The sequence below is a fragment of the Fistularia commersonii genome, chromosome 15 (assembly GCF_037954325.1).
Source record: "Fistularia commersonii isolate RoL2024-O1a breed Wild chromosome 15, RoL_Fcom_v1.0, whole genome shotgun sequence".
Classification (NCBI taxonomy): Eukaryota; Metazoa; Chordata; class Actinopteri; order Syngnathiformes; family Fistulariidae; genus Fistularia; species Fistularia commersonii.
Window position 1 is genome coordinate 11,372,377 of NC_141298.1, and position 14,409 is coordinate 11,386,785.

General features: G+C 46.3%; 1 protein-coding gene across 2 annotated transcripts in view; it reads right to left on the minus strand.

The window, feature by feature from the left end:
- Positions 1-5,605: 5,605 nt before the first annotated feature.
- Positions 5,606-14,409, minus strand: part of nlgn2b (neuroligin 2b) — a 51,886-nt gene continuing 43,082 nt past the window's right edge. For both annotated transcript variants that reach the window (XM_086160256.1, XM_086160255.1), the window contains exons 6-9: positions 12,971-13,236; positions 12,727-12,880; positions 10,257-10,623; positions 5,606-9,619 (exon numbers count right to left, since the gene is read on the minus strand). In XM_086160256.1, the coding sequence (XP_086016382.1) occupies positions 8,692-9,619; positions 10,257-10,623; positions 12,727-12,880; positions 12,971-13,236 (1,715 nt within the window). In that variant the 3' untranslated portion in view covers positions 5,606-8,691. The remainder of the gene's footprint in view (positions 9,620-10,256; positions 10,624-12,726; positions 12,881-12,970; positions 13,237-14,409) is intronic.

A 14,409-nucleotide genomic window follows, 5' to 3' on the forward strand; every position in this document is an offset into this window, starting at 1 on the left:
AGTCCAAATCCACAGTGGAGGTTCACTGAGGGTCCTACAATGTCCAGATGTGTGGATGAGAGGGTGAATAGTTGTATTCAGTCCCTGTGATGGACTGGTCCAGGGTGAACCCAGTCTTTCGTGCAATCACAGCTGGGATAGGCCTGCAACCGATGGGTTCAGAGTTGTAGGAAGGGCGTTCGAGATACTAAATGGACGAATGAAAGTTGAGTTTTGGTCCAAACTTGTAGCTTCAGTCCGAGGTGTAATCTGCCGTTTGGGGTCGACTCTGCGAGTCGGTTGGTCAGTCTTCGGCTGGTCGTCTCATCCTGACATCGCCGTCTCACCTGACCAATCGACAACAAAAAAACCACCACAGCAGCGAGCCGGGGCGATGTTTTGTTTTGTTTTCTCATTTTCTTCGCACCGTAAATCCCGTTGATTGGTCATTACGCCGCTGGCAAGTCCAGCTGGTCTCTGATTGGCCGGGTTTCAAAGGCCGGGAGCCAAAGATGGATTACTGACGACTCCCAGATTTAGCGCGGGACGATGGCGGCGCCCTTCCAGTCCCCTTTGCTATCAAACCGGTGAACCGTGCATTCAAAGAATTCTATTTATATCTTCTGTGAACCTCCAAATTCTCCATTAATCATCAAAAAGATCAATTGATCTTCTCAAATCTAAAATTTCCAATTAATGTAAGCGTCCGCTTAAATTTGGCTCTAATATCCTATAAATACCTTGCAAATTTCATTTATTTTTAACGAATAAAATCCATAGCTTTAAGAAACCATTGAGTAATCTTTTAAGTGAATATTCAAAACAGATTTCAGAGCTGGATTAAGTTTATTTACATCCTCTGTTAACCCCTAAATCCTCCATTCCCCATCGATAAGATCAATCATTAATCATGGATCTCAAAAGAATTTAATTAAAGACCAGTCACTAGTTGAATGTGGTTCTTGTGGATTATAAATAAATTAAATAAAAAGAAAAAACAAATTTGCTTGAAATAGCTTGGACATAATAATAATTATTATAATTTCAATGAAATAAAATGTATTGGTTTGGGGACCCATTCTTTATTTTTATTCTGACAAAATCGATAAATCGATAAATAAATCACCAAACACTAAATCAGGTTTCAGAACCTGATCAATAAGATCAATTTTTTTTCTCAGATCTAAATTAACTTAAGTTTCTGAGGTTGTTGATTGTAAATAAAAATGACAAAATAAAATGAAAAATGCTTTAAATAGCCTGCAAATGATAATAATTATCATTTTAATTTGATAAAATGTCTAGAAAAACCCACTGTATTTTTTTCTGTGAAAACTGAAAACAGAATAAATAAATAAAATCACGTTTCCAAACCTGATTTAGTTTATTTATATCCTCTTTTATCCCCTAGGTCCTCCATTCATCATGCAAATGCTACTAAATATTATAATTTAAATTTCATAAAATGCCAGGATTAAAAAACCCAACCTGTGTTTTTTCTGTGAGAAAAAAGAATAAATAAATAAAAATGAAATCAGGTTTCAGAATGTGATTTCATTTTATTTTATCCTCTGTTAATCCCTAAATCCTCTTTTCACAATCAGTAATATCATTTTTTTTTCCTGGATCTAAAATGAACTTTCATTTAATTCCAGTGACTGGTAAAATGAACCTTTGTTGATTATAAAAAACACTAAATACAAATGGTTCAAACAACCTGCAAATTATAAAAAAATATTATAATTTTAATGAATGTCTAAATTTGAAAACCCACCACTTTTTTCTGTGAAAACTGAAAACAGAATAAATAAATAGAAAATAAATCAGGCTTTCAGACCATGATTTCGTTTATTTATATCCTCTGTTAATAACCCCTAAATTTTCTATTCACCATGGAATTGATTGTAAATATTAAAATTTTGATTTCAGAAAATGTCCAGATTTGAAAACCCACTCTATTTTTTTTCTGTGAAAACTGACAACAAACTAAATAAATAAAAATAAACATTCTGGAGGCGCCAGCAGGGGGCGGCGAAGCGCTTAATCTGCAGGGATTGGGATTAGCCATTGCTTTAATTGGCCAGAGGAAGAGAAGGAGAAGAAGAAAAGAAATAAAGAAATAAATAGATAAATAAAAAAATAAGTGCGTGATTACGTAACGCCCGCGTCCGGCGGCGCCGCAGACGCTCAGATGGTGGCCGGCCGGTGGGGAGCCGGGCCTCCATCACTCCCAGCGGCCCGCGGAGATGATGAGGAGGGGATGACGAAGATGATCGCCACCGCAGACCATCTGACTAACACCGCTCTTTCCGTCCGAGCGGAGGGACGTTCGCCGCACATTGCACGTCTGTTAAAACCTTGGCGGCTGTGGAAGGAGAGGGAGGAAAACATATATATGTCTGTGTATATATTTATTATATGTATGAATAAATAACCCCCAACCACAACACAGAAGTGAGTCACACACACACACAATGGGAACGCAGACCGCCCTCTCACTCCTTTCTCCCATCAGTACCATCAGACCAGCTACGCCGAGCACTAAGAAGGATCGATCCTCGCAAGGCAGCTGGACTGGACAACATCCCAAGGCGGGCTCTCAGAGCTTGTACCAATGAGCTGGCTGATGTTCACGTCGCCATCTTCAGCCAGAGCACCGTCCCCACCTGCTTCAAGAACACAAGAGGAACCCGCCCATCCGCCTGAATGACAGGCCAGTAGCCGTCACTCCGATCGGCATGATGTGCTTCGAGAGAGCGGCCCACATTCAGAACGACATCCAGGACACCCGAGACCCCTTGCAATTTGCATACCGACCCAACAAGTTCACTTTAGACGCCATTGCCGCCACCCTCCACTACTCCCTCTACCACGTAGACAACAAACCCTCCTATGTCTGGATGCTCTTTGTGGACTACAGCTCCGCATTTAACACGGTCATACCCCACAAAATCAGACACAAAATGTCCACCATTGGCCTGCACCCCACCCTCTGTGACTGGCACCTGGACTTCCTGACTGGCAGACCCCAATCTGTCAGGATCAGTAACAGGACTTCAGCCAAAACGGGCTCAGCCCCGTCCTCTACACCCTGTTCACCCACTACTGTGTTGCCTCCCATGAGGACAACATCATGCTGAAGTGGGCAGACAAAACACCCCTGTGGTGGTGGATGGAGGTGGTGAAGTGGTGTGAAGACAACAACCTCACTCTCAACACGGACAAAACCAAGGGGATGATAGAGGACATGAAAGGGTGAGCGGCTTCCACATAAGCGAGGACCTCACCTGGTCCCTCAACACCACCCAGATGGTCTGGAGGGCTCAACAGTGGCTGTACTTCCTGAGGAGGCTGAGAAGGTTTGGCATGTCGCCTAAGATCCTCAGGAACATCTGGTGAGAACATCCTGACCAGTTGCATCACTGTTCAGGACCGCAGACGTCTGCAGCGAGTAGTAAAGACTGCAGAGAGGATCACCAGAACCCCTTCTCTGCAGAGCATCTGCCACCGCAGAGTCCACAGGACCATCACCAAGGACCACGCCCACCCCCAACACACACCGTTCACACTCCTACCCTCCGGCCGGAGGCACAGGAGTGTGAAATGTAGAACGGCACGATTAAAGAACTGGTTCTACCCGACGGCCATCAGACACTTTAACAGCTGACACTCATTCTTCTCCCTGCACATGTAAAGTCTATTGCCACTTAAATTGCCCTCAAATTGCACTCATCCTTGCACCTGCAGTTTGTGAGTTGCACACCAAGCTGCACTAAAACATCTTATTGCAACGTCACTGTTCCATTGCGCTGTTCATATTCATATCTATAATCATATTTATAATGTTTACACTCTTCTACCAGCGCTTTTCCAAATGCACAGCAGACAGCAGAGGAGGAGTTTCACAGTACAGGGAAACACGTTTCCACTTTGAACATGTGTCAATAAACGCTTTGAATCTTAACTCTATTTAATATTGTTTTGAATTTTCTTATTATTATTTTCATTATCATCTCATAGAATGATGGGGAAATATTTATCCATGGAGCCTTTGACTCCTTGGGTTTATTTACTATTATCTTTATTGCCATGTTCACAATCTTTTTGAAATTATTATTGTATGGATTAATCATAATTACTATTGTTTAAAAATTATTACAACTTTCATTATCATAATAGCTGTTATTAATCTTATTATTACTATGTTTTGGTTCATTCTGTTATCTTTTCTTATCCTTCTTGTTGTTTACTCTGCTGTCTATTTATTTGTGGATATCTTTTGCTATCTTTTTATTAGTTATCTATTTATATTCATACTCATATTTATTGAAATTGTTATTATTGTGACGAAAGAATTTCCCCTATGGGGATCAATATGGTATTAATCTATGATTAGTGCTATTACTAATGTCATTATCATAATAATCATAATAATAATTATGATGAGTATTACTCAGAGTTCTTCTTATCATAATCACTATTCAGTATTAACAATAGCAGTATTTTTATGATATTTATGAATACATTCATTGTTAATTATACATTATTATTATATTATTATTACTATTATCAGTATTCAACATGATAATAATTATTTGTTATTTAATTATCATCGTTATTATCAATACGAGTACATCATCATTATTATATAACTTGATAATCATCACTTGCATTGCAGTTATTATCATCAGTATTTTATCCTCATCATAATCCTTTATTCATTTTTAATCAATGTTATAATGAATAATCTTATTTCAATTATTAGAATAAACCTATTGTAACACGTGTGACACTTTCCTACGCAAGAAATACATAAATAGACATTCATAGCATGCTAAACGCAGACACAGAAGGCGGGGCTAGAGGAGGAGGCGGGGCTTAATCTGGATGGATCACCTGTCAATCACATGGCTGGAAGGTGGGTTAGGTGTTCCGGGTTCTCATGGATCCACTACCAGATGATGCAAGAAGATCACAACGTCAACCATGCAGAGCAGCCATCTCTGATATGGGCTCACGGGGGCAAGAGGCGGAGCCTAATCTGGAAGTGTCACCTGTCAATCACACATAAATAGAGTTTTTGGGGCTGTTTTGGGGGGAAGACAGAGAACATGCAGGAACCGGAAAAACAGCCCCTGGGTGATGCTAACGATGCTAATGTCTTTTGAGTTTTGAATACGTCCTCATACGGGGACGCCAGGTTTAACGAACAGGATCTCCAAACTGTGAAGGTGTTGAGGTCCCTCAGCCCACGCAGCAGACATCCATAGCATCACAGCGGCGTTACGGACGCCATTATCACGACACCAACAAACAATCGGATCTGAGTAGACGTCGGCGGGACGGACGGTGAAGCGTCTAGAGATCTTCCGGATGTCAATGTCATCCATCGTCTGTTTTCAGCTAAACCGTAATTATCAAGAAATAAATTAATCTGAAATCTGGGGCAACAGCAGGTGGCGAAAACATGGAAAACGCACAGCTGGATGTAAGCGTGCTAGCAACTAGCACGTCATTCATAACACATAACAACAGTGTAATAACACCATTACGAAAATATAATAAAAATAATAATAATAATAATAAACAGCTTCACAATGAAAACAAACAAAAAAGCGAGAGGGCATTTTGTTTAAGAATGTTTTTTTTTAATGTTTTTTTTTTCTTTTTTTCTTCCCAGTTCAGATACACAACATACAGTGTGTAATAGCCTCTATTTTGAAATAGAAATGTTAACTTTAATAACCTCGACCCCGGTCCGGTTCCGGTTCTGACCCGGTTTCCGGTCCCTCACAGTATCTCGAGCTCCAAGCAGGTTTACGGAGTCGGGCTAAAGGAAAGAGACGGACAGATGCGAGCCTCGGCGGCGTCGGTGTCGGCCGCCAACCGAGATATTTGGATCCTTGTGATGCTTTTTCTCTTCTTTTTTTTTTTTTTTTTTTTGTTTTTAATTTAAGCCCTGCCCCCAGACCGCCAACATCAAATCTGTAAACATGTAAACGTGGTGAGTGTGCTTCCGTTTTTCCTGCCCCCCCCCACCCCTTCACAAAACGTGTCTCTAAAAGTCTTAATATTTATATTTTACTTTTTTCCGGACGCTATCGGAGACACGCACCCTCGCAGCGGTTGTGCAGACGGCAAGGAAAGTGTTTTTCTTTTTTCCGTGAAGAGGGTTTTTCTCTGACAGACCAATGGGAGGGCTCCAAAAAAACAACAACAGAAAAATAAGGAGGGGGTAATAAAAAAATAAAAGAAAAGGCGCCTTCACGACAGGAAACTATTTTTTTTAAAAATTCAACTCCACTTCCTGTTTACCTCCTCCGCCATGCTGTTTTTTTTTTTTTTAAATTGAATATCATAGTAATAACTGTGTAATTAAGCATGTTAATAAACGTATGAATGGAGGGGTAGAAAAGAAAATAGAGAAAAAAAAAACAGATGGGAAAAAAAAAGAAGAACGTGAACTCGCACCTGCCGTCGCGGAAAGGAAAGCCAAAGACAGGAAGTGGCGGGCCGAACGCCGGCCTGGCGCCCCCAAAGCAAAAAATCCACAAACAGAATATTTACAAACCCCAGATCCTCCTCTTACACTTAGAAAATGTACAGTTTTATTTTTTTTTATATGTTATTGTTTTTTTTCTTTGTTTGTTTGTTGTTTGTTTTTTCTTTTTAAACCCCGCCTTTTTTTTGTTTTTTTTTTCCGTTTGTCGTTGTTCCAGTCCGAGTGTGTGACGGGTGGCAGTCTGGAGGTCGTAAAAGTGACGGTGTGTGTGTGTGTGTTTAGAGGTGAGGGGCTTGGGGAAAGGGGGCGGAGCTTGGGAAAGGGGGCGGAGCTTGGGAAAGGGGGAGGAGCTTGGACTCCATCATGAAATAGCCAGCTTCCTTTTTCCATTTTTTTTTTTTTTGGACGCGTCCTGTTGTTGGAGTCGGCGGTATTCCAAGCGGAGGAAGAGGAGGGCGAGGGGGCGGGGCTTCTCTGTCCCGGGGAATTAAAAAAAAAAAAAAAACAGCCCCCGAAATTTGTGCCAAAGGTGTGTGGAAAAATGCCTGTCGGGAAGGGCGGCGGGGGGAGGTCACTGGCGGGGGTCAGCGGTTGGTTTGGTCCACCCCCCCTCCATCTCATGGATGGTACCTCCCGCCTATTGAGTTCATAGAGACAAAAAAAAATATGCAGCTTTCAATGCCAGTCGGACACATTTTCATTTTTAAGTACTCATTTATATATAAATATATATGTATACATGTATTTATATACTCTATGTACACACATATATATATATATGTATATATATATATATATATATATATATATATATATATATATAGAGCTCCACCCTACCCCACCCAGGAAATGACAAAGTGCTGTCTTCAGGTGCAAACTGCAAACCTCACCGCTGCACAGTGAACGCACCGGAGAGCGAGTAAGTGGAGAAGAAGAAGGAGGAGGAGGAGGAGGTGCAGGTTCTCCACCCAACCCCACCCTTGTTAGGATACATATATCCCCCTTTCACTGCTCGTAGAAAGCCTCCACCCTCCGATTACTTCAATAACACTCCGGGGAAAAAAAGGACCGCGGCCGAGAAACGTGGAGGATGAAGAAGAAGAAGAAGAAGAAGAAGAAGAAGAAGAAGAAGAAGAAGAAGGAGGAGGAGGAGGAGGACCTTCACCTCCACGCTTTGAGCTTCTCCGTCCGAGTGGAGGTCAGAGAGGCGCCTCCATCTAAAAAATAACAAAAAAAAAAAACAGAAATGGGGGGTTGGCACTTCCTCTCACCTCTGCTTGGGTGGAGATCCACGCGACCCCCCCCACCCCAAAATGACCCGCCAGCCGAGGGGGGGAGGGGGGGGCGTCACAGTACTTGGCACCGAGAATGCTGGTAAAAATGAGATATCAGAATATCTTTGTTTTTTTTGTTCTCTGTTTATCATTCATATCCTTACAATTTATTAATAATACATAATTTACATCTGTGGTTGTTTCTGTAGAAAAGACTCCAAAAAGGGGGAAGGGAGGGGGCGGAGTCAAGGGGGGAGGAGGGGGACCAATGGGTGATGAGAGCGGCGGCGGGAAAAAAAAATGGCGCCCAAGTAGCGAAAGGGGGCGGAGCCAATGGAAGGGGGGGGCGGGGTGGCGAGTTCTAGCGAGCGGCCTGGATTCCAGGTCGCATCCTCGCGGGATCGGGTGTTACTTCCTGTGTCGCCGGAACATCGGAAACTCTCCGATAAAAAAGCCGGGCGGTGGTCAGAGGCGGCGGGAAAAGCGAGAAACCGCATTTTTTCCGCCGAAAACCTCCCTCTCGGCTGTCAATCATCCCTGCGAGGGGGCGGAGCCATCTCCCCTGGGGGTGAGGAGCCTCCGGGCCGCCGCCCTTAAAGCTGCAATTTGTAAGTGTGTATCGAGAAGAGCCGCCGGACTCCCCCTCCACCCCCCGACCCCGACGGATGGACGCCGACGGCGCGGTCGCCATGGCGACTCGCACTCTCCAGCGACTAGCTTGCGATGCGTAGGAGACGTTTCGGCCCCGAAAAAGGAAAAAAAAAAAAAGTTCTCCTTCTCCTTCTTTGACATCAAACCACCTTCTCCACCTCAGAGGAGCCTCAAACCTTACAAACTGCAGCTTTATCTGAGGGCTCGGCGAGGACGGAGGCGGGCGGAGGAGGGCGGAGCGCCGCTGTGGCCCCGCCCCCTCCCCGGCAGAGCTTGTGCCTGGTCCTATACGCGGGTGGTGGAGTGTTGGTGCGGCAGGGCGTTGTTGCTGTGGCTGGGGACGGGCGTGGTGGACGGCGCCGGCACGGGCGGGTAGGTGTTGAAGGGGTGTAGCGGCTGCATGCTGCTGATGGTGCTCGGGATCATGGCGATGGTGTTGGCCGTCATCAGCGGCACGTCCTCCGGCGCCCGCCGCAGGGCCAGCGTGTAGTCGGGCGGGCAGACGGGGGGCCGCAGCGGCTCCAGGTCGCCGTGGACGCCGCGGGACGGCAGCGGCGTGCCGTGCTCCAGCTCCACCCGTTGCTGCTTCATCTGCAGCGACATCAGCTCCTCTTCCTGACTCAGCGCCAGGTCATTGTGCGGCGGCGCGCCCACCACGCCCATGCCCACGCCCATGCCCATGGTGGCGCCGCGCTGCGGGGAAAGCCGGCGGTGTCGCCGCTGCATGAGTTCGTGGCGCTTGTCCCGCTTGTAATAGAGCGCGGCGAACGCCAGCACGTTCAGGAAAAGCAGCGAGGCGCCGACGGCCACCGTCACGCTCAGCTCGGTGGAGTAATCCCTGGTCTCGCTGGGGAAGGGTGTGTACGCCGGGCGCTCCGAGCCGTCGGGCTCGGGGTCGGGCGGGTAGGTGGACATCACCGGGTGGCGCGTGGATCTCGGGCTGTGCGTGGCCATCCAGCGGTTGGTGCCGCCCGGCGGAAGGCGCGTGGTGATGGAGCCCGGGAGGTCCTTGTGGAGGCTGTGCAGATGTGGCACCAGCTCAAGCCAGAAGGCCACCTTGTTGGCCCGGTAGTTGTCACGCACCCGCGGCTTCAGGCCGATGTGCAGGTACTGCTTGTCCTTGGAGCTGAACTTGGTCCAGATGACCTCCTCGAAGCGGTTGGGCTTGGTGTGGATGAAGGTGGTGTCCTGGGGCACCGGCAGGTTGGGGTCCCTAGAAGGGAAAGAAGAAGAAGAAGGACGACGGTTTCACTTTCATGTCGGTGGAGTTTCTCAGTCATCCAGATCATGGTGAATTCTTCAATTCGAAATCTTCTTATCTTGCCGGCTGGACGTGAATTTCTTCACTTGAAGACATTTCACCCCTCATCTGAGAAGCTTCTTCAGTTCTAAGGGGAGTTTCCGAATATAACTGCCAGGTTTTTGAGCGGGTCAAGTTTATGGTAGCTTGTTGTGTCAGTGGAAGAGTGGATCTGCAGAAACTAGGTGTAAGGCGGGTTGTTCTGCTAATGGGGTTGTCACTGGTTGGAACGAGAGAGCAACTTAGTGGGATTACCTGGATGTGGAATGTGTTTGAGATGCGGTTGCTGTGTACGGCCGTTGACGTGATGAGGTCTACTGTTGGGATCCGATATCAATCTACACATTTAACAACCAGGTGATCTCACTAAGTTGCTCTCTTGTTCCAACATACGACACTCCCGTTAGCATAACAACCCCTTTTTACTCCTGGTTCCTATTTTCTGTAGATCCACTCTTCCACTTACATAACAAACTAGCATAACCGAGGCCCAAGTTGCCCAGACAAGTTTCACTTTCACTTTGGCTTTCGACAAAGCAGCCGCACCCACCCCGTCTTGGCGAAGTTGGTCCAGTAGGTCATGACCACGGCGCTGAGCATGACGTCGTTCTTGGAGAAGTTGCAGGGGAACAGGTCGTTGGCGCCCACCATGGGGATGCCGAACACGTACGGGATCTCGTCGCCGTGGGCGGCGTCGGCCCAGTCCGGCCTCGCGTCCGTCTGACAGTGGTGGTGGAAGGTGTAGAAGAAGACGGGCGACTGGAACTCGGCGTGCAGTTTGGCAGTGGCCACCGCCGGCGCCACCCACTGGTGGTCAGTGAAGAGTGCTAGCAGGGTCTTCCGCCGCATGTCGCTGTTGTCCCGGTCGGCCCAGTCCGTGTACATGAACTTGATGGTTTCCCTCAAGATGTCCTTACCTGGGGAGCAAGAGCACAGGTGAAGATCTGCCTCCGTTAGCTCACACCGAGACCTTACCGTCGCTTCCGTGGCGTTGCTTTCCGCACAGGAAGCCCGACCCGCTAATTTACCGTAATATCCGTCTAATCCCGGATTAGCCTACTTACCTGTCCCGTTCCCTCCCGGAGCCTCTTTGGGTTGTCATGTTTTATTTTATTTTCGTCCGTTCATTCTGTTTCTATGACGCTTTTCCTGTGCTCGGGGTCACGTGGGGATGGGTCGGGGGGGGGCCTATCCCAGCTGTCACTGGGCCAGAGTTGGCGTTCACCCTGGATCCATCACAGGGCCACATTTAGAAGCATACAACTATTTGCCAGTTCGCTTGTACATCTGGACAATGAAGGGTCTCCAATAAATGTCCTGCAGGTTTTTGGACTGCGGGAGGAAACTTGAAAATCCTGAGGAACCCACTAAGGACTCCACTAAGAAAGGGGGAATCCAACCAGAGACCTTCTTGCTAAGAGGTGGAGTAGCTAACTTTTTTTTGTCTCTTGAGGTTTTTTAACAGGAGGGGAACCCAAATTTTTGAAAAGATGCGTTCGGTGGATGTGGGAAAACAAACAAAATCCACCGAAAGAAGCAAAAATATCAAAAGAAGCAAAAAAAGAATGCAAAAATATCAATTATTAATGAAGAAAAAATTAAAAATAACTATTTTTTTTCTTGTTTAATCAAAGTGGAATTTCACTGTGTTCAATTTAGAGTTTATTTGCTTTTTGGGATATTTTAAATATGACAATATTGAGAAAATAAATGATTATAAAAATTTGAAATATATATTTTGGAAGAACTTTGGCAAAAAAAAGCTTCCGTTCCTAACGTTCCTTTACTTAATATTCTATTATCAAAGGGCGTCGTTTCCCGGGGCAATATTTGGGAGGGGTCGGTTGATTGGAGGCTTTTTATCGCCAGGAGATAAATCTCATTTCATGACCGGCTGCCTCCCACCTGTAAACCTTGCTCCGCCGCCGCCGCGATTCAGCAGGATATTCCACCTCCTGAACTTCCTCCCTCTCAGGCGGTCGGGTTATTTTATTTTATTTATTTATTTATTCTGTTTTTTAATTTGCCTGGACATTCATTCATCCCTTCCTTATCTCAGGGCTCTGTCGGGCCAATCAAGAGGCGGGGTCAGCTGGCGGACATTTTCCATATTTTCCAGGACTGGAAAATTGGTCCCGTCATTTCCAGGATTAAACGGAATATTCATAAACTTATAAATTATTTTCAAGGATTTTTTTTCCGCCCTAACTTTTGATATTTTCCAGGAATCACAGGATTTTGAACCCCCTTATTTTTCTATATTTTCCAGGACTTTTTTCCCCACCGACACTTTCACGTGACCGGAAAAATAATAAATCATTTTTCACATTTTTCCCATGACTTTTTTTTTTTTTTTTTTTTTTTCCACAACTGAAAACTTGGTCGCTCAATTCAAGATTTTCCAGTACTTTCTCCAGCCACCCCCCCATTTCACGACTGGAAAATATGGAAATTCTTGGCCTTTTTCCGCATTTTCCACACCTGCAAAATTCAATCATTTCCAGGTTTTCTAGAATTTTCAATCATTTTTCCCCCCATACCCCATATTAGGCTTTCCAAAACGGGGAGAGAACCTGGAGAGAACCCAGTGGACGGCTGGGTGAGAACCTGGAACCCTCCTCCTCCCTGGAAGTCACCGTGTGGAAAATAAGCAGCAAATAAACAAATATCTGCAGCGTCTATTAGCTTCAAGGCTACGTTTCCTAGCAACCACAGGAAGAACCAATGACTTTTCAGGGTTGTTTTGTGCAAGATAGTTGAAAGAGGCGCATTCTGGGACGGCCGTCCTCTTCTGCTCCATCGATCTTCAGCTTTGGAAAAATAAATCTTTCCATGCTAATGCTAAAATGCTACCCCCACACCTGCTAGCTGCACCTCTTGGCTTGAAATTCACTTTTTTACCGAGAAAATCAAAAAGCAGCACCAAAAGGGTGAAACTATATTGCTAACGCTACATGCGCTAGATTCTCAAGATATGGACGGGTTAGCGTGACGGAGTGAGGAGAAGCGAGGGTCCTGACCGTCAGGGTATCCATACAGATTGTCCACAAAGTTGGAGATGGTGTAGTCGAAGGACGCCGCCGAGATACCGTCCTCTCTCTCGCTGTCGTCCACGAACTTCAGGCCCTCGCCCTGGTTGACCCCGAGCAGGATGTCGTAGTTCAGGAACTCACCCTGGCGGGAAGGAACGCGAGGCGGTTACTCACCGGCGCACAATGAACCCAACCGGCGTTCATTGCGGCGGCGTTGGTGGTTGGTGCTGACCTGCTGCATGAGGATCTCCGGGTCGTCTGGCACCACGTCGCCGTCCACCACCGGCCCGAAGGCGATGTGGTACCGGGCTGGCTGGATGTCCTGGTCCACTAGCTCGCGGAAGCTCTTCCTCCTCAGGCAGTCCACCAGCTCGGCCATGTCGCCCAGGGAGCAGCCCACCTTGCGCGCCAGGATCTTGGTGTACATGACGGGCCGGTAGTTGACGGACCAGCTGGAGATGGCCGAGCCGCTCTGGGCGATGGCGCGTTGGAACAAGTCTGGGAGGGGCGCAGAAGTCACCATTTCATACAACTTCACGGTTTTCGGACAATGAGGCCTTCAAGTAGCCAATGAAAAGGCTGCGCCGTTACGTAACCCCCCTGTTTTATCTGCAGATTCTGTCATTAATAATTAAGTCCTCCCACCCTTGGGTTCTGCATGTGCCCCGCCCCCGCTGCTTTCCCTGTGAAATCAATTAAGGAGCCTCTCAGCTCGCCTCCTCACTCCTCTTGCCGCTCCACCTTCAAATAACGCCCCCCCTCCTCCCTCCTCCCTCCTCCCTCAGCTTCAGAGCCGCTGGAATCGGGCTTTTACGTAACAACCCCGACGCCGGAACAGGACGGGAAGATGAGGCTACAAGTTGGCGCGACAACGCTGACTTCTAACAAACCAGCTTCTGGGCCTGAAAAGCTTCAGCCACTTATATTTTTTTTCAAAAAATATCTGAAAAAGAGTTTATTTACTGATTTTTCACATGTGAGAGACTGAAAAAAAAAAAAAAAAAAATCATTACTATGTTATTACACAGTTATTACACAGTTAATACATGTAAATGATTCGCTGTCCTGCCTGGAAAATGTTTGTGAACGTTCTCCCTTGAGTTTTAGACTATATTGAAAATGAAATTTTAGACCTGTATAACACAAGCCTGTATTAGCATGAGGATTTTTTTTAGTTAAGATATAAAGTAAATAATAGCGCCGTGGGTGTGAATGAATGGGACGCGGAGACTTGCAAAGCACAAACGACCTCGGCCCATTTGCATGCAATGACGTGACACGAACGGCGGCTTTTTGTGTCCTTTGATTACTCCGCGGTCAGCGCGAGGTCGTCCCAGGCGCCGCCGGAGGTCGGCGGTTTGCTAATAACATAATCTGAGTTCTGGGTAAAGCAATAACTCGGGTCACCTTCCCGCTCACGGCGGCGGAGATCATATCGGAGGGATTAGAGATCAAACATCCGCGTGGCGTTCGAGGAACTCGGGATTCGGGAATTATTTCGGAGCGCAGAAATGCGATGGAACATAAAAAAAAATTAAAAAACTTGCGAAAGCTGGAATCGTCCAATGAAGGCCCAAAAACAGCTGGTGTTTGCTCTCTTCTGCCACTAGAGGGCGCTAGATGTCTTTGCGTGGGCACACGGTCACGTCCTCCTCTGACGAACTTTTCTAC